Source organism: Pleurodeles waltl, chromosome 9 (genome assembly GCF_031143425.1).
Source record: "Pleurodeles waltl isolate 20211129_DDA chromosome 9, aPleWal1.hap1.20221129, whole genome shotgun sequence".
In the NCBI taxonomy this organism is placed as follows: domain Eukaryota; kingdom Metazoa; phylum Chordata; class Amphibia; order Caudata; family Salamandridae; genus Pleurodeles; species Pleurodeles waltl.
Window position 1 is genome coordinate 290,160,399 of NC_090448.1, and position 25,273 is coordinate 290,185,671.

At 48.5% G+C, this 25,273-nt stretch overlaps 1 protein-coding gene across 1 annotated transcript in view; it reads right to left on the bottom strand.

Moving 5' to 3' along the window:
- The window catches only part of PARP3 (poly(ADP-ribose) polymerase family member 3), a 125,666-nt gene extending 101,175 nt beyond the window's left edge, over window positions 1-24,491 (bottom strand). The window contains exons 1-3 of the mRNA XM_069206751.1: window positions 24,172-24,491; window positions 19,065-19,262; window positions 15,062-15,187 (exon numbers count right to left, since the gene is read on the bottom strand). Coding sequence (XP_069062852.1) covers window positions 15,062-15,187; window positions 19,065-19,235 — 297 coding nt within the window. The 5' untranslated portion in view covers window positions 19,236-19,262; window positions 24,172-24,491. The remainder of the gene's footprint in view (window positions 1-15,061; window positions 15,188-19,064; window positions 19,263-24,171) is intronic.
- Window positions 24,492-25,273: the final 782 nt, after the last annotated feature.

Sequence of the window (25,273 nt, forward strand, 5' to 3'; positions counted from 1 at the left end):
AACCATGTTGTCTGTGGTGGAATTAGGCATTCTGGGACAGGGTGATGCCAACTTCCCAAAGGAAGTGTTCATCTAGGGAGTGTAGACACCCCAAGGGTAAGTAGCCCATTGGCTACTACCCTTCACTCTCCTTAATGCCCCTAAATTCGGTTATTTTGGGTTGACCCCTGATACCAGGAAGACAGATCTTTGCTGGACACAAAAGAAGGAGTGGACAAAGAAGCCTGCTGACCCGAGAACCGAGGAGCACGATTGACTTGGTGCCAACTTGCCTGTTGTACCCGATCCTTGAAGAGCAAATGACCTGTCCTTTGCAGCCTCCAAGAACCTGGAAGAGCTGCCAGTGAAGTGCAAGACGAAATCCCTTAGAGCAGAGGAGTTGCTTCCCTGCATCTGCAGGCAACCAAAGAAAAACTGTTAGGAACCAGGACCGTCAAAACCCTGCACCAGACAGCAACACTGTACCCAAGCCTCCTAGCCTGAGCTGAAGTGGGCCAACTGTGTCAATGTGGTTCCCAGAACGTCCAGAGACAAAGCCCACCTTGAGTTTGCCCACAGTGGAGTTCCCAACAGCATTTGCAAAACTTTCTGAAGACCCCCCCTCAGCCACCTCCAGTGACGGAGACCCGACAGTCCCCTGCACCTGTATGCCCCACGACCGAGGAGAAGACAACCTCTGGTGTCCCTGAGACTCATGAGACCTGAGCCCACTTGTTGGTTTAGTCAGCAGGACCCCCAGTACACATCTGCAGGCCCCCCCTACAACGACCAGTGACGGAAACCCGACAGTCCAAGAAACCTCTTTACCCGGACACCCAGGACCGAGGTGAACAGGACTACTGGTGTCCCTATGTCAGGGCATCACAAGTCTTGAACTCCCCTGGTGGTTCACTCAGACTGGACTCTGAGTGTAACCTTGCAGCATCTTTGTGACCGGACCGATCCCCACTGACTTACACGGGGCACCCAACGCCGAACTGCACCACTGTGCCCAGCCATCCCAGTGCTGTAGGAAGTGACTTGCTAGTGTGGCCCAGGACCATGTCCTATACTTACGTTAAGTGCAGAAGATTGGTCCTGTAAGGTGCTGTGAAGTCACTTTTTGTTGTATATGTTTTCTCTCCAATAAGGTAACATTGCAGCTACAGAAAAATGCAACTTTTGCGAACTCTAAAAATCTATGGCGGTCATTACAACATTGGGGGTAAAAGCCGCTTACCGCCATGCAGAAGACCGCCAACACACCGCCACGCCAACAGAAATACGCCCACACTATCACGACACACGAATCCACGCGGCGGTCTCTCAACCGCGGTATTCCATTGGCGGTAAACACCGCCGCGCTCAAAATACACACACTTCTACAAAACACGCCCACATTGGACAATTCGAAATACACACACCTGATACACATACATACACCACTCCCACACACCCATTACAATATAAAACACAAACCCCCATATCACCCACAAACCCTTACGACCAGTATTACAGAGAGAAGGCCAGAGAGAGACACCACCATCCACAAACTAGCATCCACAGGCACACAACACCATCACCCAAACAACTTCCACGCACAAAACACCACACACCACTACATATCACCACACTTATCACCACACACACAACCCCACACATCACCTACACCACCCCATGGCACGGCAAAGACCGCCCAGGTTCTCCGAGGAGGAGCTCAGGGTCATGGTGGAGGAAATCGTCCGGGAAGAGCCACAGCTATTTGGAGCACAGGTGCAGCACACCTCAATTGCAAGGAAGATGGAGCAATGGCAAAGAATAGTCGACAGGGTCAACGCAGTGGGACAACACCCAAGAAATCGGGAGGACATCAGGAAGAGGTGGAACGACCTACGGGGGAAGGTGCGTTCCGTGATCTCAAGACACCACCAAGCGGTTCAGCGGACCGGAGGCGGACCCCCACCTCCTCACCCACAACTAACAACATGGAGGAGCAGGTCTTGGCGATTCTGCATCCTGAGGGCCTCGCAGGAGTCGGTGGAGGAATGGAGTCAAATCTTAACTATTACATCCCCCACCCCCTACTGCATGTTATCACATACCCCCACCCTCATCACTCCAACTCCTCACAAATGTACCAATATCACAAACCACACATCCCAACACCAAGCCCTGCATGCAACACCAACGCATGGACACCCATCACTAAAGCATGCCCACTGCACATACCCATACACCGTCAATCAGCTGTGTGTCCACCACTACAGGGAACCCAGGATAACCCCCCACTCCAACAACAACAGGGACCTGGGGGCAGTGGCAGTGGGCACACGGTCCAGGGGACGGAGGCCCAGGAACACAGGGGAACTGGGAGGGCTGCTGTGTAACAGGGGGCGGACAGGCCAAGGGAACCCACTCTCAACGAGGCCCTCTCCTCCATCATGGGACCATACCACCACTCCCAGGAGACGGTGGCAACGGTCCTGGCCAAGTTTCAGGAGACCCAGCGCATGCAGGAACAGTATTTGGGCTTCAGGGAGGAACTCAGAACCATCAGCTCCGCCCTGGGCACCATCGTAGGAGTGCTGAAGGAAATACTCAACACCAGGAGGGACACTGTGGCACTAAAAGGGGCCCCTGACACTAGGGTGGACGATGAACTGCCCACCACCTCCGCCGGCGCTAGTGGACAGGACGCCCTGCCACAGGACCACCACACCAGCACCCCACCCCCTGCAGACGGAGAACCACCCCGCAAACGGTCCCTGAGATCCAGGAACAAGACAGAGCACAATGCCAAGACCCCCGCCCAGAAATGAGACCACCCTGGTTGTCATCCCACTGTCCCACTTTGTTACCCTGTCCATATTGAAACTGCCCCAGCTCCACTTCCTATGGGCAATGCACCTGTGAGACTAATAGACTAGACTCTGCCATGGACACTCCTCCGCCATCACCCCTCACCATTTAACTTCCCCCTCCAATATTTTGTATTTAAATAAACACACGTATAGCACCAAAATATCTGGAGTCTGTCTGTGATTTGGAAATAGTGTATTTGCAATTACAGTGACAAAATGTTCTTGAAATAGTAATGTCAACATACCTATGTCACACAGCTCTAGTCCATGAGGAATCTAAGCAGATGACACACGTTGGGACCCACACCTGTGAAACCGTAAGGGAAAGTGACAACTCCGTGACCATACACTGGGTGAAGTCGACAGACAGGATAGAGGTAGAAGTGTAAAAGTGCATGTAGTAGGCAGGAATGTAATCTCACATGTGTTTCACTGGAAATATTGCTGAATGACTGCGTCCCTGTTGTCCATGTCTTCTTCCTCTGCTTCCTCCTCATCACTGTCCACAGGCTCCACAGCTGTCACAACACCGCCATCTGGACCATCCTCCTGCAGAAAAGGCACCTGTCATCACAAAGCCAAGTTGTGAAGCATACAGCAGGCCACGATGATCTGACACACCTTCTTTGGTGAGTAGAATAGGGATCCACCTGTCATATGGAGGCACCGGAACCTTGCCTTCAGGAGGCCGAAGGTCTGCTCGATCACCCTCCTAGTTCACCCATGGGCATCATTGTAGCGTTCCTCTGCCCTTATCCTGGGATTCCTCACTGGGGTCAGTAGCCATGACAGGTTGGGGTAACCAGAGTCCCCTAATAGCCACACACAGTGCCTCTGGAGTTGACCCATCACATAAGGGATACTGCTATTCCGCATGATGTAAGCGTCATACACTGAGCCAGGGAACATGGCATTCACATGGGAGATGTACTGGTCTGCCAAACATACCATCTGTACATTCATCGAATGATAACTCTTCTGGTTCCTGTACACCTGTTCACTCCTGCGGGGGGGTACCAATGCCACATGTGTCCCATCAATGGCACCTATGATGTTGGGGATATGTCCGAGGGCATAGAAGTCACCTTTCACTGTAGGCAAATCCTCCACCTGAGGGAAAACGATGTAGCTCCGCATGTGTTTCAGAAGGGCAGACAACACTCTGGACAATAGGTTGGAAAACATAGGCTGGGACATCCCTGATGCCATGGCCACTGTTGTTTGAAATGACCCACTTGCAAGGAAATGGAGCACTGATAGCACCTGCACTTGAGGGGGGATTCCTGTGGGATGGCGGATTGCTGACATCAGGTCTGTCTCCAACTGGGTACACAGTTCCTGGATTGTGGCACGGTCAAACCTGTAGGTGATTATCAAACCTCCATTGTCAACAGGTCCACCAGCGGTCGGTACACCGGAAGATTCCGCCATCTCCTCACATGTCCCAGCGGACGGTGCCTAGGAAGGACAACAGTGAGCACAGAGTCAAACAACTCTGAGGTATGTACCCACAGCTTACACAGAACACGAATCCTAAACCGAAAATTGCCCTGTATGAGTGTTGAGGCAAGGCCTAGGTATGTGTGACGCAGTTAAAAATAGAGCCATGTGGGCCCCTGAAATGGCGGCTGCCTGACCTGTAAAGTGGGACAATGGGATATGAGGTAACTGCGCTGGCGTTGTACACCGTCGCGGTAGGCGGTCGAAGACCGTGGCGCAATGCTGCATTGGTTAACATTGGACCCTATGGGTCCCAGGAGCCAATGACGATGTACGCCGGCGGTGATGGTACGCACCGCCGCGGACGTGACCGCCATTTTCTATCTGTTCAATCACTCAATACCTGATCTTCGACAGGAGAGGACCTACACTGCAAGTGCTGCTGTGACCTCGATCTGGAAGAGACAATGGCTCGTGCGTCTGGGGAAAGTGCCCCTGCCTTCACATCGGAGGAGTTGGAGAAGCTAGTCGATGGGGTCCTCCCCCAGTACACGCTACTCTACGGTCCTCCAGACCAACAGGTAAGTACACAGTGAGCATGCTGTATGGGCTATGCCTGTGTGGAGAGGGCTGGTTGTAAGAAGGAAGGGGGCAGAGTTCTGAGTGCATGAAAGACGGTGGGTGCATGTGCCACATTGCAAGGGTAGGGATGGGGGCCACTCACTTTGACGGCGCAGTGGGAAATGACTTCTCTTCTTCCCCTGTACATTTCATGTAGGTCAGCGCCCACCAGAAGAAGGATATTTGGCGTGCCATCACCAAGGAGGTCCGTACCCTGGGGGTCCACCACTGACAGAGCACCCACTGCAAGAAAAGATGGGAGGACATTCGCTGCTGGAGCAAGAAGACGGCGGAGGCTCAGCTGGGGATGGCCTCCCAACGTGGGAGGGGTGCCCGTCAAACCATGACCACCCTGATGTACCGAATCCTGGCGGTGGCCTACCCGGAGTTGGATGGGCGCTTGAGGGCATCACAGCAGACACAAGGGGGCGAGTACACTCTCATTCAGCTGACTTAGCGCGCAGTGGAGGGGTCTGGGTGGGGGAGGAGGGCTGTGGGTTTCCCTAGGCTAGGGCGAGTTCCGTAGGCTAGGCCCCTTTGTAAGGCATGGCCCTGTGGCCCCCCACCCCACCTCTGTAGATTGCCAAGTACAGCTATTCATGCACCTGTGTCATCTATATGTGCAGATGTCGTCCATAGCCTTGGAGGCCATTTCCCAGGAATTGCACTGTAGAGCCCAACAGCGAGACGTAGTGCAGGGGGCTGCTGTGTCTGTCTTGTCCACCAACTGTAGCGGTAAGCCATGCGCTCAACATGTCTTTCTTCTGTTCCCCCCCCCCTTTTTTGCAGTCTCCCTGTTCTTGTGTGCATTAGCATCATCAGGCGGAGGAGCATTGGCACCGGAGCACGAGGGAGCTGCATCCCACATGGCCATGGAGGGCCACACTACGGACTATGAATACACCAGTGGGACGGAGGGCGAGGGGAGCACCACGGTGGGGACAGGAGCTGAAACCAGCGACACGGACTTGTGGTGGCGGCAACATCTGTGCCCCCCACTACTACAGGTACAGCCCCCCTACCAGCACCGCCCTCCCAGCAGTCCCTCAGCATGTGCCCCGTGCCCGCTCACCCAGGAGGGTGGGCATCACCTTCGCCCCAGGCACCTCAGCCCCTGCCCCAGTCACCTCTGCTGCCCTCAGTGAGGAGGCCATTGACCTCCTCAGGTCCCTCACTGTTGGGCAGTCTACCATTTTGAATGCCATCCAGGGTGTAGAAAGGGAATTGCAACAAACAAATGCATTCCTGGAGGGCATTCATTCTGGTCAGGCTGCCCTTCATCGAACCTTTCAAACTCTAGCCTCAGCACTGATGGCAGCCATTGTCCCGGTGTCTAGCCTCCCCCCTCCTACTTCCTCCACCCAGACCCAATCCCCTGTACCTCTGCCTATCCCAAGCCCACCATCAGACCAGCCTGCACAGACCTCACCACACAAGGGAAGCTCAGGCAAACATAAGCACCACACATCCCACGGGCACTCATGCAAGCATCACACACATACAGACACACCAACATCCACTGCCTCCACTGTGTCCCCCTCCTCGTCGTCTCCCTCCTACCTCCCAGTCTCGTCTACACTCACACCTGCATGCACTACCACTACAGCCACTAAGTCCCGCGCCAGCACACCCACCGGCACACCCCATTCATGTGCAGTCACCACCCCACTACCATTCACACGTCCCGTGTCCTCTCCCAGTGTGTCTGACGCCCCCTCCCAAGATACACAAACGCAGGCACACACCCAACAGCCATCCACCTTACAACAGCCTCCAGCGCATGCACCTGCACCCAAAGCCACGAACCTTACACCTCCTACAACCACCACCTCTTCCTCCACTCCCAAACCCCCGCCAGCTACCCATCCCAGTGTCACCAAACAACTTTTCCTGTCCACCCTTAACCTATTTCACACCACCCCCGTCCAACTCATAGGTCCCGATCTAGCACCTCAGCCACAAAATCAACGGGACCAGTGGTACCTGTTGTCACAGGTATGTGGAGTGCACCTGCCACCAGGACAGCCAGTGTGGCACGGAGCCAGAGCACAGCCAGTCCCCCCCCCTGTGAAGCACCAGAAGTTGGCCAGTGCCCGGCGGGAGAGGGGGAAGACTCCAGCCACCCAAGCCGCTCACAAGGGTCCCGGGGGGAGTGTGGACTCAGCTGTGACTCCTCCCAAGGTGGGGAAGGGGCAGAAGAAACCCGTAATGTCTGGGAGGAGAAGACCGCCATCATCCCCGCTGCCCAGGAGGGCACCGCCAGCCCCACCGTCGCTGCCCAGGAGGGCCCCGCCAGCCCCACCGTCGCTGCCCAGGAGGGCCCCGCCAGCCCCACCGTCGCTGCCCAGGAGGGCCCCGCCAGCCCCACTGTCGCTGCCCAGGAGGGCCCCGCCAGCCCCATCGTTGCTGCCCAGGAGGGCCCGCCAGCCCCAGCATCGCTGCCCAGGAGGGCCCCGCCAGCCCCATCGTCGCTGCCCAGGAGGGCCCCGCCAGCCCCATCGTCGCTGCCCAGGAGGGCCCCGACATGAAGGACCGCCAGCCACAGCCCAGCTGGGCAATGAAGGACCGCCAAGTCAAGCACCGCTGAACAGGGCAAGGACCACCAAGTCAGGCACCGCTGAACAGGGCAAGCACCGTTGAACAGGGCAAGGACCGCCAAGTAAAGCACCGCTGAACAGGGCAAACACAGCTGAACAGGGCAAGGACCGCCAAGTCAGGCACCGCTGAACAGGGCAAGGACCGCCAAGTCAGGCACCGCTGAACAGGGCAAAGGACCGCCAAGTCAGGCACCGCTGAACAGGGCAAAGGACCGCCAAGTCAAGCACCGCTGAACAGGGCAAGCACTGCTGAACAGGGCAAGGACCGCCAAGTCAAGCACCGCTGAACAGGGCAAGGACCGCCAAGTCAAGCACCGCTAGCTCATGAGTGGCAGGGGCACTGACGCAACAGGGACCGTCACGGGGTGAGTGATGCACTCTGGGCACCAGTCCCCCTCCAGAACCAGTGGAGACATGCATCCACTACCTCTGTCCTGCACAGGGTGAAGCACTCTGGGCACCAGTCCACCTTCAGAACCAGTGGAGACATGCATCTACTTCCTCTGTCCTGCACAGGATGAAGCACTCTGGGCACCAGTCCCCCTCCAGAACCAGTGGAGACTGTTATCCACTTGAGAGACAGTGGCTTTGCACTCCCTAGGATGGAACAGTGGGCAAACCACCCACTGTAGAGACTTGAGAGACTGTGGCTTTGCACTCCCCAGGATGGAACAGTGGGCAACCCACTGTAGAGACTTGAGAGACTGTGGCTTTGCATTCCCCAGGATTAAACAGTGGGCAACCCACCCACGGTAGGGACTTGAGAGACTGTGGCTTTGCACTCCCCAGGATACATCTATGGGCATGAAGCCCCCTCGTGGATCTGACGTTGTGCACTCATCCGGCTGAGGTGCCCCCCTTCCCTTCCCCGAGGTGCCTGTTGTATTTCTATCTGATGCCCCAGCAGTGTTCTCTCTGTTTTGATCTGGTATCGTGTGTGGGCCTCGCCCACGCATTTTGGGCCCAGTGGTCCACGGACTATGAATGGTGCAATACCTGGACTACTAATCGTGGTGTATATTTTGTTAATAGTGTATATATGTATATTTTTGCATTCTGAATTTTGATATATTACAATGGTTACACTCATTTCCTTTTGTCTTTGCATTCTTCCGGTGGGCTTGGGGGGGGGGTGTAACTGTGATGTATAGATATGCATTGGTGTGTGTGTTGTAGTGGGTGTGGGTGTGGGTGGGGGTGTTGCGTGTGTGTCCCCGTTTTTTCCCTCCCCCCTCCCCTGTGTCGTAGGTGCAGTACTCACTGTGGTCTTCGCCGCCGCCATTGGTGCTCCTGGTACAGAAGCAGGAAGACTATTGCAGGAAAAATATGGAGTTCCGGCTCCATGGTGTCCTCCTTCCTCATGGAGTGGGTAGAGGTGAGCGTTTTTCATTCGAAATGCCTGTTTCCGCCGTGTTTTTATCCGCGGTGAATCCGCCCCGGAAAAGGTGGCGGATTGACCTGTCATAATAGTGTGGGCAATACATTGTCCTCCGCCTGTCTGTTGGCGGTTACCGCTGAGCTGTTTGTTTGTACTGCCGTGGCGGTCGGAGTGTTAAAGTGGCAGTCTTTGTTGGCGGTTTCCGCCACGGTCGTAATTGCTAAATTTTTACCACCGGCCTGTTGGCGGTCTTACCGCCGCTTTAACACCGTCCGCCAGGGTTGTAATGACCACCTATATCTCCAAAAGTGCTCACTTGATTCCAGTAATCCTGGTATCTAAATTTATATAAAAGAATGCCTTATTTTGATAAATTGTCTGATTTCTTTATTGAGTGTGTGTCTCATTTACTGCCTATGTGTGTGGATTACATGCTTAGCACTACCCTCTGATATCTCTAACTGCTCGTCCACACTACCACAAAAGACAGCTTTTCGGGTGTCATTTGTGCCTCTGTAATTCCTCTAGGGTTCACACACTGTCACCTCATTTGAGTCCACCAAATATAGAGCCAGTTTCCTACACTATAAAGGAGACCCACTGTAAGGAAATGCCTCCTTGGCATGGTTGCCCCCTGACTTTTTGCCTTTGCTGATGCTATGTTTACAATTGAAAGTGTGCTGAGGCCTGCTAACCAGGCCCCAGCACCAGTGTTCTTTCCCTAACCTGTACTTTTGTATCCACAATTGGCAGACCCTGGCATCCAGATAAGTCCCTTGTAACTGGTACTTCTAGTACCAAGGGCCCTGATGCCAAGGAAGGTCTCTAAGGGCTGCAGCATGTCTTATGCCACCCTGGAGACCTCTCACTCAGCACAGACACACTGCTTGCCAGCTTGTGTGTGCTAGTGAGGACAAAACGAGTAAGTCGACATGGCACTCCCCTCAGGGTGCCATGCCAGCCTCTCACTGCCTATGCAGTATAGGTAAGGCACCCCTCTAGCAGGCCTTACAGCCCTAAGGCAGGGTGCACTATACCATAGGTGAGGGTACCAGTGCATGAGCATGGTACCCCTACAGTGTCTAAACAAAACCTTAGACATTGTAAGTGCAGGGTAGCCATAAGAGTATATGGTCTGGGAGTCTGTCAAACACGAACTCCACAGCACCATAATGGCTACACTGAAAACTGGGAAGTTTGGTATCAAACTTCTCAGCACAATAAATGCACACTGATGCCAGTGTACATTTTATTGTAAAATACACCACAGAGGGCACCTTAGAGGTGCCCCCTGAAACTTAACCGACTGTCTGTGTAGGCTGACTAGTTCCAGCAGCCTGCCACACCAGAGACATGTTGCTGGCCCCATGGGGAGAGTGCCTTTGTCACTCTGAGGCCAGTAACAAAGCCTGCACTGGGTGGAGATGCTAACACCTCCCCCAGGCAGGAGCTGTAACACCTGGCGGTGAGCCTCAAAGGCTCACCCCTTTGTCACAGCCCAGCAGGGCACTCCAGCTTAGTGGAGTTGCCCGCCCCCTCCGGCCACGGCCCCCACTTTTGGCGGCAAGGCTGGAGGGAACAAAGAAAGCAACAAGGAGGAGTCACTGGCCAGTCAGGACAGCCCCTAAGGTGTCCTGAGCTGAGGTGACTCTGACTTTTAGAAATCCTCCATCTTGCAGATGGAGGATTCCCCCAATAGGGTTAGGATTGTGACCCCCTCCCCTTGGGAGGAGGCACAAAGAGGGTGTACCCACCCTCAGGGCTAGTAGCCATTGGCTACTAACCCCCCAGACCTAAACATTTAGTATTTAAGGGCTACCCTGAACCCTTGAAAATTAGATTCCTGCAACTACAAGAAGAAGGACTGCCTAGCTGAAAACCCCTGCAGAGGAAGACCAGAAGACGACAACTGCCTTGGCTCCAGAAACTCACCGGCCTGTCTCCTGCCTTCCAAAGATCCTGCTCCAGCGACGCCTTCCAAAGGGACCAGCGACCTCGACATCCTCGGAGGACTGCCCCTGCTTCGAAAAGACAAGAAACTCCCGAGGACAGTGGACCTGCTCCAAGAAAGGCTGCAACTTTGTTTCCAGCAGCCTTGAAAGAACCCTGCAAGCTCCCCGCAAGAAGCGTGAGACTTGCAACACTGCACCCGGCGACCCCGACTCGGCTGGTGGAGATCCAACACCTCAGGAGGGACCCCAGGACTACTCTGATACTGTGAGTACCAAAACCTGTCCCCCCTGAGCCCCCACAGCGCCGCCTGCAGAGGGAATCCCGAGGCTTCCCCTGACCGCGACTCTTTGAATCCAAAGTCCCGACGCCTGGGAGAGACCCTGCACCCGCAGCCCCCAGGACCTGAAGGACCGGACTTTCACTGGAGAAGTGACCCCCAGGAGTCCCTCTCCCTTGCCCAAGTGGAGGTTTCCCCGAGGAATCCCCCCCTTGCCTGCCTGCAGCGCTGAAGAGATCCCGAGATCTCTCATAGACTAACATTGCGAACCCGACACTTGTTTCTACACTGCACCCGGCCGCCCCCGTGCTGCTGAGGGTGAAATTTCTGTGTGGGCTTGTGTCCCCCCCGGTGCCCTACAAATCCCCCCTGGTCTGCCCTCCGAAGACGCGGGTACTTACCTGCAAGCAGACCGGAACCGGGGCACCCCCTCTCTCCATTCTAGCCTATGTGTTTTGGGCACCACTTTGAACTCTGCACCTGACCGGCCCTGAGCTGCTGGTGTGGTGACTTTGGGGTTGCTCTGAACCCCCAACGGTGGGCTACCTTGGACCAAGAACTGAACCCTGTAAGTGTCTTACTTACCTGGTAAACCTAACAAAAACTTACCTCCCCTAGGAACTGTGAAAATTTCACTAAGTGTCCACTTTTAAAACAGCTATTTGTCAATAACTTGAAAAGTATACATGCAATTTTTATGATTTAAAGTTCCTAAAGTACTTACCTGCAATACCTTTCGAATGAGATATTACATGTAGAAGTTGAACCTGTGGTTCTTAAAATAAACTAAGAAAAGATATTTTTCTATACAAAAACCTATTGGCTGGATTTGTCTCTGAGTGTGTGTACCTCATTTATTGCCTATGTGTATGTACAACAAATGCTTAACACTACTCCTTGGATAAGCCTACTGCTCGACCACACTACCACAAAATAGAGCATTAGTATTATCTATTTTTACCACTATTTTACCTCTAAGGGGAACCCTTGGACTCTGTGCATGCTATTCCTTACTTTGAAATAGCACATACAGAGCCAACTTCCTACACCCACCAATTTGGCAATACACCAATGTGTGGCGCCACAAGTGCTACTGACTTCCCTCCACATCTTAGACTCCTTGTTAGGTGGGGATGCGCCTCAAGTGGCCTCAGCAGAGGCCTTCTTACATGCAGTTTGCCTCAGCCTCTCAGCTTTGTGTGGCTTGGGAGTGACCTGTGCAACCTGAGCACAAATATGCAGCACCTTTGGCTTGAGAAACTCAAGCTCCTCTTCGGTGTCAGAGCGGTCAGAGAAGCGTACCTCAATATCTTCCCGATGCTTGGCAAGGTGGGTTTCCGGAGAGGCCTTGCTCTTCCCCCTGGGTGCTCGGCATATGAACAGGCCTGAGGTTGTCAGGCAACTACAACAGCAATTGCCTCTGCATGTTGTGGTGTGCCCACCGATGTTGAAAAATACAGAGGAAGGCAACACAAGGGTCGCAGGATGTCTTTACATACTGTAGACTTTGTTGTGGTCATCCCAGGGTTATTTTGCATTACACTTAGGACAGAAGTGGAATGGTGGTCCATTCATACCGTTATTCTTGGTGCATTCTCAAGAGTTTATAGTTAAAGTCTGAAGAAAATAGATGCATAGAGGCATCAAGGTCACCAGTCAATGGTTCAGGAAATCCACTGAAGCAAAAGGATGCCTCCCTCGATGCAATAGGTTATTTTCCCATGCAAGACTCAGAACTGAGTTGTTTTGACATGAAGCAAATCAAAGAATTCAAAACCCAGAGAAAGTAAACGCCTCGACTTTGGAACAGAGTATTAAACCATCCAAACCCAATTGAGGAAGAAACCAATCTGAGCTAGAGGCAATGTGCTGTTTAAATGAGGACAAAGAGCGGAGTCACTACCAATCTTGTGACTCGAACTTCTCTGAAGAAAAACAAGTTGCAAACATCCAACAATAGAGGCAATAAAGGGCAGGAGTATGCAAAGCAGTTGTGTATCAACAGTGACACATGCTAAATACACACACACGCAATTATATATTAATTCACTGAAAAAACAAATGTTCCAGTAACGTTATAGTTAGATTAGCTTTTCAGTGACAATGTAATGTTTGAAAAGTAAAAAACAACTGAATTTTGTCAGTTTTCTCATCAATGATTTCATTGGAAATGTTGCAGTGTTATTATCAATGTCATGAGTAATGCAACATGTGGGATAGCAGTGTATGGCGAAGGTGCGAGTTGTAATTGCTTTAGAAAACTATAACTGGGTTGAGATAACTATAACTGGTGAATTTCAGTGGTTTTGTACATCTAAAATGTTATGCAGTCACTGAAATTCTCTATAATGTTACTTTGTTTTTTTCAGCGTATGTCTAGGATTTTTAATATAAAGTAATATTTTGTTACCATACGAAATGCCAACATCCCGCAGGCAAAAACAACAACACGCTGAGCATGGTCAAAGGCCATGCTTGGCATGGAATTGGCCGGAGGGCCTGGTCTGCGGCCAGGCTCTGCATCTAACCCATTAGCACAGCCACTTCCTCAAGCCACTTTGGGCCCCAGGGACCACATCCTCCTAGGCTTTTTTTGTTTTAAAACAGGAGGGGGTGCGCGACCACCCTCTCCAAGCCACAAGGGGAACCAGGAGACCCAAAACCCAAGGCCTTTGAGGAGAGGGGGCGCATGGCCTCTCCCCAAGCCAACAGGGGCCACTAAGGGGGCCCATGCTCCGGGGCATTACTTAAATATGTGCGCTGGGCATGCAACCCCTCTCCCAGAGCCTTAACAGGATCCAAGAACCCCATCCCTGGGCTAAATTCCATAAAAAATGGCCCTCTAAGACCCCACCTCCAGGCTTAGGGGGTCAGGATAGCCCTATATTGCCCCGTTATGTCTTTTTTTCACCTTTTTCTTCAGACAGGGTCTTAAGGTGGCTGCCGCCGAATCCTGGTTGATGTGGTGGCAACCGATCGGATCTCTCCATGAGATCTCTAGGCTCTACAGGTACTCCGAGGGGGGAGATATACAAAGTGTTTGAGCATTAATTGCTCAAAAACTACTTAACAGATTTACACCAAATCACAAACAGCACTCTTTTGGGATCAAGGTCTAGCTTATTGTCAAACTTTGTGCAAATCTTGTTAGTGGTTTGGGCTTTAGATGACTAATGCTCCTGTGGAAAAAAATGAATGGGGAAAATGCGTTTTGGTACCCTCCTTTTTCTCTGCCCCTACTTAATGAATCCACTCAAAACTGTCCAGTTAGGAACTGAGGTGGAGGAACATTTTTTTGGAAAGTTTTGTGAAGATTCGTCAAACTGCGCCCAAGTATTTGGGAAATCAAAACCTGCTATTTCTATGGAAACATGGTCCTAACTATAACTACCCACTGGCAACCACCAGTGAAACTTCCATGATGTTCTGAGCAAAACTTCACAAAGTTTATGAAGTTGAGACCTTTTACCCTTTACATCAATATGCTTTCAGTGAACTAAATAGGTGATGCACTCACTATAGGGATCACAGAGAAATAGAGCCTGTGGTTAAAGCAGCAACTGAGGAAGCTGAATTAGTGCTACACACTACATAAGACTAACAGACTGAAAAACTGTATTGCACCCTTAATGATGGCATATGGCAAAGGAAGTCTTCAAATGTATGAAGGGATGGCACTCGACAGTGATGAAAGATAATATGCCCACAAACCACTGGCTGTGGTGGCAGATGGTGGAGGAAGCGATTTTTAGAGAGAAGGGATTTACTCACCCTGCAGCCTCATTAATTTCAGAAGTTACAGGTAGCCAAAAGGTTAATAGATGAAGTTGTCAATCGAAATAAGGGATGATACTTATTGCGTTCACTCGGGTTTCAGCATTTGCAGTGCTCCTTCCCCCTACCCAACAGTGTCAAGTGGTTGTAATCTTAGGTGCCTGGGCAGAAGAGTACTCACCACGCGTCCCCAGCGGTTCCAGCAACTGTGCAAACCTCCCTTCACAATGAGCTGGATGATGTAAAACTTGTTGTTGTTATGCCCAATGTTGGTCTGGTTCAGCATGCAGTCATAGTCCTCATACACCTGTAGAAAAGAGAGAGAGGAGTCATGGATACGTGATGTTGTAGATAGTGGCAGAAATCCTCACTGTGAAATCTAAAGGAGACAAGCAAAACAAGCAGGACAAAATACTGAGATCTTAACATTACCTCTTCTATGTTGGGATGTGTCTCTGCAGCCTCTACCTAGAATGGTACTAATATACAAACAGACTGTAAAATGCAGTAAGTGCTTCTTTTGAATGTTTCAAGTATTTTAAAAAACAACAATAAACAGCCCTGGGTCAGTGACTGAAAGCAGTTTCCACAGCCCAAATTATAAGAAATATTAAGATGTGCACAAAGTGCTGTTTATGTAAAAGAAAATGCATCTGTTGAGTTATCGTGAATGCCTCTGTAGCTCTAGTTCTGCTTGGGATTGTAAAACTCATTATGGGAAGGCCTGAATTTGCAAAGAACTTTGGCACACCCTTTGAACAGAGTATGTCCTCACCTGACATGTGAAATCAGTGCATAATAGAAGATGTGGAATTATATATTTTCGGTTAAATTCAGTGCCTGAAAAGTTATTTACTTGAATTCCGTGGTCATTGTCAATCATCAGAGGAGATTTTTTTTTTTTAATGGTGCTGTTCAGCGTGCAACTCTCTAAGTATCTCTAGTCAAGTTCCTTCTTGAGTCATATATACACATGTGGCTCAGTTAATCACAAAAAAACATCAACCTACAACAAACATCATGTGTTTACTGCAGCCAGACCACTGAAAATATCAGCAACTGGTAAGGAGTTCTGACAAACTGCTATCTTCACATCAGAACTGACAATACTCAACATTTAGGTCGTTCCATTCTAAAAACAGTAAAAAGGAACCAAAGAAAGTAACAACTGGTGACATCAGAGGATCACTCATTTTAACAAGGGGCGAAACCGTAGAGATCAGAGGATGTCACCACGTTTAGTTTGGATTTAAAACATTGTTATCTTACAGCTTCCAGATAACAGGAAGGATTAAGTATGCTGAAGATGAGCATAAGTGGTAGAAGAGGGTCTGAGAACTCTGCATCATATTGCCTCTCAGAGAAAAAACAAAGCCTCAAGTGCATTGTTTACCAAAACTCGCAACTCTCATTGGAATAGGAAGCTCTCCTCACAGGTGGGCTATTGAATTTATTTATACTGCAGTCCTTGGAAGGTTAAAGATGTGGATTTAGGGATCGAACAAGATGCCAGAGTGAAAGCACTTAGCCTTAAAGTTTTTCACTGAGTGCAAATTCTTCACACCTCCCACTAGTGTGCATCAATGCTGTGAGGTGAGTTAGAAGACAGTTCCCAATAAATTTTGGGATTTGTCTCTCCAGCAACCTCATAAGTACGAAGAAAGTGGATGTACTCTTTGTATGCTCTACTTTTATTACCCAGAGGAGAAAACGAGACACTACATGTACTTTCTGGTGTTCTGGCCCCTGATGTGGAGCCTCTACATATTATCTGGCTTTTTTAACTAAAATTGAAGTGGATATTCTCTAGCTCTCTTACATTTCAGTAGAGGGAAAATCTGTATGTAATCTCTTACATCCTTGGAGGTGGATAGACTCTACATGATCTGAACCCTCTTACCGTGGCCGTTGGAACCCTATTGATTCTCCAGTTCTTGTAGCCCTGAGGCATACACGAGCAACTATGTAGTATTTGGTCTTCTTATTTCTGTGGTGAAGGCAAACCTCTATATCCAGCTCCTTTACCTTTTGAAAAAGTGGAGGCTCTCACATCCCAGAAAAGGCAGAGGTGCTGGGTATATATATCATCTCTCTTACACCCAAGGAATTGGAGGGTCACTAATTATACTCTAGCTGTCTCATCTCTATAGGGAAGTGAAGACTCACAGCCTGGTCTCTAGTGCTCTTACTTGCCTGGAGCTGTGTAAGCTCTGCCTATTGTTTTGTTCCCTTGCCTCTCCAGGGAAGTGGAAACTCTCTCTCTCTCTCTCTCTCCATCCCCTTCTCCTAGCACTCTTACCTCTTTGGTAGAGAATGGACTTACAGCTATTCTCCGTCTTTCTGGGAAATGAAAGCTCTATACCTATTATTTTGTTGTTAGGATGAAGGTTTTACAGTTGTGAGGCTTTGTATTCTCTGGCTCTATGTATTCCCCAGCTCTCATACCTTTAGTGGAAATGGACACTCTCTGCCTAAGATATAGTTCTCTGACCTCTATGGAGATTAGGTGGCCATCTCCCCATCCTCTAATTCTTACTTATCCGGGGACTTTGAGATGCTTTATCTTTTCCCCAGCAATCCTACCTCCCTCTGTATATGGAGGCTCTCTCCCAATTCTATGGCTCTCTTATTTGTCATGGTAATTGAAGGCGTTCTGCCTACTAAGTCCCGCTTAACTCTCTTGGAAAAAGGGACTCGGTGCATACTGTGGCTCTCTCACTTCCCAGGGCAAAAGCTTAGGCATTGCCTCCATTCCACAGTCTATTTAAATATGCATCAGGTTCAGAAGGGCACATCTCAGACCCTACTGGCGACAATAAACCAGTTTTCCTCACGTAAGCAGGGCCCACATGTCTCACTCATCCTTTTCTTATTTACTGCCACTACTTCCAATGGCCAACTATAGTTTAGCTCTCAAAGGACTGTCCTTTCACTAGCCCTAGGAGGGACACACTATAACTGAGTGGGTTGTCTTTCACTTAACAGTAGGTGGGGTCCATATTATTTTTAGTGGGTTGCTATTTTGCTTTATTTTCTGAACGCTGTTTTACACTTGCCTCTGGTCGAGTCCTCAAAAGGTCCTGTTTGTGTATTACAACTGCTGAGTGGAGTGCATGCAACCTCACTTTGCACCTCCAAACCTTTGTGGATCCCACAAAGCTCTCAGGGGTCTGCAAATCTTCCTCCTGGAGTGGAAGCCTTAGGAAACCCTTATTGGAACATACCTCCTTCCGCTTTTGTTCATTCCAAAACAAGCAACATACAAGGAGTTAGTTTCTCCTCCTCAAGAAAAACATCTGCAAAACCACCACTTATAATCATGCCGACTCTATAATGGGAGATTCTTTTTTACTAGCACCTTACCTTCTTTAACCATTGTTTCTCCCTAAACTTTTATTTGTACTATCTTTTCACTTCACCATACCTCAGCCCCATTTCGATTTTACTTCCTACCCTGACTCAGTGGACCACTCCATGACTACCAACCAATTCCACCACTCAGACTTTAGGTCAAGTGGTTCCTCTTACTCTCATGAAATTGACAATGCAGTTAGAAGGCTGGAGGGTTCAACTAGAACGTGAAGTTACACAAAAAAAATAGAGTCGTTGAAAGACAGTCAAGAAAAACATAGAAAAAACATACAAGCGCAAAGTAAAAACCCAGCAACAGCAGAGGACCTGTACACAACTACTAAGGATGCCAATATGTTTCACTACTCAACACATTCTGGAAGAACCATGACAAACCAAACGAATACTTCAAAATAATTTCCTAACTTTGCGTCCCAGACGTCAACTTCTGGAACACAATCTCGAAAGAAATACAGATAAACAGCAATTGTCTTGACTTTTGAAGGGCAATAAAGACCTAGCTGTTTCCTAAAAGAAATTTCTAGTGGGTGCAACTTACAAGAGCCACTATACTCTGTGTAAACCAACTGTGATTCTACTCCTTCCACTTTCGCCATACATCATACAATATTGTGCCGCGTAATGCCTACAGTGTCATGATTGGAGAACACTTCTAAACCTCAACCACAACAGCCCTACGTGTCTCACATAAGCAATCCTCAACAAACATTCTTTCAACCTTGCATAACAAATGAAGTATACATAAATGTACCGCACCTCGGGGCTTGCAAGGGTAGGAAAGTGTTCTGTGAATGTCAAAAATAGGCCCTCACCTCTCCACCACTGAAAGGATATGCGGAGTCCACCTTTGCCTTCACAGCCTGCTTAGGGGCAGATTTCAGCGCTTCCAGGGCAGAGCGGAAGTTGTCTGGCTCCTCCTTTTTCACCTTTTTCACACTGTCGGGCACCTTGGCTTTGGTTGCCGTCTTCCGCTTCGGAGCCATTGTTTCGAACTGGAAAAGGAGGCTGACCTGTCATGGGCACAAATGGGAGGTTCTGGTCAGGGAAAGTCCAAATAAAAGAAAAGATTCTCAACGCCCCAAATATCGAACACACTGCTGATGAATCTTTAAATTAAATAGTAAAACTCCTGCAGAAAGGATTAAAGAACTGGAACACAGGGCTGTATGCAGGTTCAAACAGGTCCCCGGTCAGGAGGCACAAGTGCAGAGAAAGGGATAAAAGAATGAGATGCGATGACTAGAATGATGCCGCCTGAAAACAACACGCTCGCCATTGTCTGGCTGATACTTGAGCAGTTCCTAGCAACGCTTCAAATACCACCTGCACTGTATGTTATCACAGGCAACGCCACACTAATTACTGGTTTCCTAGTGATGGATTTTGTTTTTAGGTAGAAAAGTGGATTCTGAAGATAGATAAGGGAAGCCAGACCCATTCTGTCTGTCCACTACCTGCCTCTTGTTCAAGAACCAATGCCACTCGGTTTGATCTTTCCTTGCACATCAGTATCCCCTGGGCATCCTGCTGTAAACAATCCAAACGCACTTATGTGAATTATAGGCACAAACGTAGTACTTATAAATTCCTTTGGCATTTCAATTTGCTCATGCGAAAAAGGAGTTACAAAAGTCGAGTATGGTTTCTAGGCCTTCATTTGTAAACTCTTGTGAATTCATGAAAGCTTGAAATCTGTTCCAAAGCGAGGTCATTCAACTATGGGTGCACTTAGTTGACTTTCTCTAAGAATGGGCCTCCTATTTTGCCTTCAGTGGTTTTACACTGATTTCCTATCGGCAGCGAGGCTCATCACTGGCTCAAAAAAAAGAAAAAAAAGATCCTAGCTCCCCTGACCTCCATTTCTAAAATGGGCACCCTATGAGGCCAGGTTCCATCTCAAAATTGCCTGTATGACCCATAACGTGCTACACCACGACACCCCTTATCTGTCCCAGATATTGGCATTATCTGGTGAAAACAGAACCTCCAGAAAAACAAGTTCCTTACTATTTAAGCCACTAAAAAATTAAAAAAAGAACCTACAATTGATCCTTTTCCAGAACGGCCCCTAAAGCTTGGAACTCTCACTCAGACAACAGGTGCAGCCCTCCATCTTCAGAAAAAAAAGTAAAGCTTCTACCAGACAACATATTTCTCTCACATTGAGGCCATTCCTCTCTCTCCTCAAGCACAATGCTTATCTGCCTGTGTGAGGCTCCGTTTATCACGCCCGTCCACATCTCCGAGATCCATGCAGTGTGTCCGTTGCCCACCTCCTACCCACTGCCCTGACACTTGTCGGATTCTGCCGATGCCAGCATTTCGAATGACTATGTGTGTTGGTTCTGATCTTATTATTCTGACTTTATGTAACTTTTTGCACCATGATCTACTCCACTTACTTGTACATAACATATCGTTTAATTCTTAACATCCTTTCATTATTATTGTAGAGTGCTCGGTCACCTGAAACAGTTTTGTTTGGACTATATAAAACTTGTTAAATAAAATGAATACAAATATTTTTGTTTTAAAAAAGTTGCACCCTTCAAACACTTTCAAATAAAGGATGCCTTAAGAGAAATGTTATTTAAAGTTGTTCTCCAAAAACTGCACAATAGTTTAGCAAAACTGCCTTTCACCTTCAAACTTTTTTTTTCAAATTGCAAATATTATTTGGGTACAATTTTATTTCGGCAATGACAGCCAATCTAGCATCCATTCTTCTGTAGATATATGCATGCAATGTAGGGGTATTATTTGGGAAAATGATAAATAACCACAAATGGTTGCATTTTGCTTACAAATCTACATATACTGGTGCGGTAAGCCGAGCTTACGGCTCGCTGTTTTTTCCTACAACTCTTGCCCTAATAGATAAGGCTTTGCTTTTTATAAAATAAATGTACCATTTGGGACATCTTGTACATGTGGGTGTTTGTCTGACCAGCAGGCACTCCTCTTTCCCACAACCCTACTGCGGTGCCGTAAAATGACAGACAAAACGGTTGTGTTGCCACGAATTGGACCTACTTGTACAGTGAACAAACTATACATGAAAACGTGTTGTCCTTCATCCCAAACAGTACGTTCTGGGCATCAAGCGGTAGGAAGCCTACTCATCATCAAAGACTACATTCTTCATATGATTAGATCTAAATTTATGAATCTGTTCCTAAATAAACTTGTGGTTTATATTATACACCATTTTCACGGGCCATCAGTGGAAGGTCTCCAATCTTATTTCATCCTCATGGAGAAGTGTCCCCCAGACCATGACACAATATTGATGGAAAGGCCTGTGATGCCTTTCCTTGCGGTACTAAAGCAGTCAGTGTTTACTTGACAATATCCTGTCTGGAGCTGCCACTTACCCCTCTGACACAGGAAAACAGTACTATTTCTCTCCAACTGGATTACTCAATTTCTCGCGGACATTTGACTCTCCCTACCCAGTGAGGAAAACAGTCGAGAGATAGATGGCAGTAGAAACTCAGATACCTTATGCCACAGTAAATAACACTCAATACCTTCAATATCCAGTCAGTGCCTTAACCATAGACACACAAAGAAAAGAAGGTGCCTTTTAATCTCGCCACAAATCACAACAACATAGTTTCGCGGAGGATTCCCAGACTTAGGGCTGCAGGGAAAGGAGCAACATAGCAGTGAACCCAGTTTATTGAGAAATCTTTCCTACACACCCGTTCAGGCCTCATGTCCAGATGATGTAACAAGTACCGGTCAAGTAGGCCTTAACATATCATCTTGACGTGAGGAAGACAGGAAGCCAGAAACAGTCTACCTTATTTGAAAATTAAAATAGTACTCCAATCCTGGATAACAGCATCTTCCTGATGTTCTCACATTTTTCCAAGCAATGAAGCAGTCACAGGTCACATATGTTTATAGTGGTTTCAGGATTGTAGTTGGGAAAGTCAGTATCTGCCAAGGTTGCTTTGGGAAGCAGCAAACACAAAGGAAGTCGGTTTGAGTTTCATTCAGACAAGGGAAACTCTATCTAGTCTTTTCTCTACCAACCAAATAAATCAGTTTTCTGGGTGGAAAACCTTGGAATGAATGTGTGCCAGCTGCTATCTCAAAGATGGAGAAGGGCAAAATATACATATACAAACGTACACAACGACACTTTCCTCTGGGTTGCAGGTACAAAGGCCTGTGCCCATGAAATATAAATTAGCAGTGATTCTGCTAATAACAGCACGATCTAGGGTGAGGGGGCCTTTATTTGGGAACAGTGGTACACTTTAGTCATCAGAGACATCTCTGACAATAGCAAAGAAAGCAAAAGGAAGATGGAGTACCTCCGTCAGACTTAGGTGACTGTCAAATAGAACAAACAAGCACTGTCGACGCCAACATGGCTCACCCTTTCAACCTATTTGTTGTCTTTGCCAATGTTTTTTGTCAATGCCTTTCGGCATCAGAAAAAGTGAACATCGGCATGCAGAGCTGCTAAAATCTTGACAGCTGTTGGAAGCATACCCTGAAGCCATCAGCTATGGCTGCACATTCCTGATCCAAGGTTAGTCTACCCCCTTACGGATTGTAATACGTGATGATCAGCCGTTTACATATACATCTCTAAAGTGTGTGCATTAAGTGATTATGTAATCTTAGTATCCAGAAATCTGTCAATCATGATAGGCGGTGTCGATGTTTTTTAATTCAGCTCTGAGATCCTGTGAGGAACACTTAGGAAGGCTTTCAACCACTGACCCTTGTTTGCTGTGCGCTCCTGTGGGTGTGGTGCCTGTCTTTCAGCCAAGCACCTGTCAGCGTGCAGCCGTTGCTGCTCTTTCACACCAGCGTGCTTTCCACCAGGAAATACCACAGTGAGCCGAACAATACTTCAACCAGTCCAACCGAGTGCGCGCGTGCGACTAATAGCAAGAAAATATGCTTTTCGTATCGTTTTAGTTTCCGGATCAGAGACCCGAAACAGGTACTCGATTACTTATTTATGATATCCCGGGTCTGGTTCCTTAGTATATATTTCAGGGTCTTTCTTCGACAACTCTTTAGAGCATTGTTTACGTTTCATTCCCACAAACATTGCTTCAATAAGTGTTGTGAAAACACCACCCCAGTGTCAATCACAGAGAGTAAAACACCACAGAAACCAGGGCGGTGTGGGTGGCAACACCCACTAAGGTGTAGGTACACCTCACCCATGCCCCCTCCCCCGACATAAACGAGGTCTAGTTAGAAAACATGTCCCTTTTATCCCAGGAGGACTGAAACTCTGACAGGATGCAGGCCGGGTGATCGAGCACTTCCGTGCACACGCTTCGTCCATCGGTGCGTCCTAGCAGCTTACCCCAAGCCCAGTGCTTGAAATGGAAAAATTAAAGAGCAGGTACTCTGTCCAAGAGAACCTGCTTGTTTCTGAGAAGTGCTGGTACTCTCCAATTAAAAGTATTACGATTTTCTCGAGGTGTGCCGGTACTCCCCCTCTCAAAATAAAAAAGTGCCGGTACTCAGTACCGGACAGTACACCGGCCCATTTAAAGCACTGCCCATACCACGAACAGCGCATCTGCGAGGTTTCTTGACACACAGATGCCTCTGAGAGGTGGGCGGAGTTGGAGATGAGTCACTTGCACACTGGCTCATCCTCCTGTGCCCCACTTTCCAACATCTGGGAACTCCGATTAAACAGGCCTGAGTGCAGAATCAAACTATAGCTCTCCCCTCCTCCGGCACACACTTTATGGGACGGCATTTTCTTCAACAACAATGTGGAAAACTCGTGCACTTTAGTAACCCAACTGCTAAACCCCGAATAGGCCTTGCACTGGCACATTTGATCTAACAGACCGTCAAACCAAGGGAATGGAACAACAGGCAAAGCATTAGTAGTATGTGAAATGCGGATCGGAATGAGGCATGACTCACCTGTCTGAAGCGCCGTTACAATGACTCTTCCGCGCCAAGCCCTGGGAGCACTTCAGCTGCTGCCTGCGTCTGACAGGCCGATGGAGCCGCGGGAGACGGGAAGGCAGCTCGGCACAGTGTAATCAGGGCAAGTCTGTGCAAGCCTCTCTGCGGACGTCCCTCCTACCACCCTCGCTCCTCCTTCTCGGAACTAGGCAGCCTGACCTTCCTTCTCGTCTCCAGGCTCCACCTCCACTCTGTTCTTTTTCTACGTCCTGTCTTCTCGCTCGCAGCACGGTTTTCTCCCGTGTCTTCCTAGTGCCACCCCGGCGGAACTGTCCGCTCGCTGTTCAATACAAAAATACTTTATTGGCAACAGAAACCTAGCAGGCATTGCTGAAGTATACATGCGAGGCACCGTACTGGAATTGGAAAAAAAGACTCGAAATTAAATTGGTATTCAAAGTTTGACAACATAAAGCGGACGATAAACAAAGGCTGCATTTCAAAATAGTTTATGGGGTTAATCTGCCTGCTGCAGAGATATTCGTGTCACAGCAAATCTCACAGGATACTAATAATGATAAAATAGTGCTAGCGCGTCTGACCTTAATAAGTAAACTTACAAGTGGACGCGAATAGGTCGATTAACCTTTTGACTCGCAATTAAGATGTTCTTACTACAGTGCCAGTACATATCAATAACAAATACACAATAATCAATAATCATTAGCAATCAATAACTAATAATCAATGGAGTCCGTAATTGTCACACATCATGACCTTTTAGTCATGAATAACCACACGTTTTAGTAAAAGTTAGAATATTTATTTCCCTATATTAACAATGCTAAGGTCATGTAGATTAATCTCAAAATCAAATGAAACACATACAGAAACAATACAGGCTGTCCAAAGCGGCGGAAGAAACGTAATCTAATCAAAGCTTGAACTACAACACATTCTAAAGTTATGGTGCAAATCAATAACAAAGTCAACTGCGTCAAAGTAATTACGTACATTAAATTTAGCAGAGAAATTCATCAAACATTAATCCCTGTTATCATGATTTCATTAGTGAGGATCCCTAACTAACATCAGATTAGCATCAGCATGTTGGGCT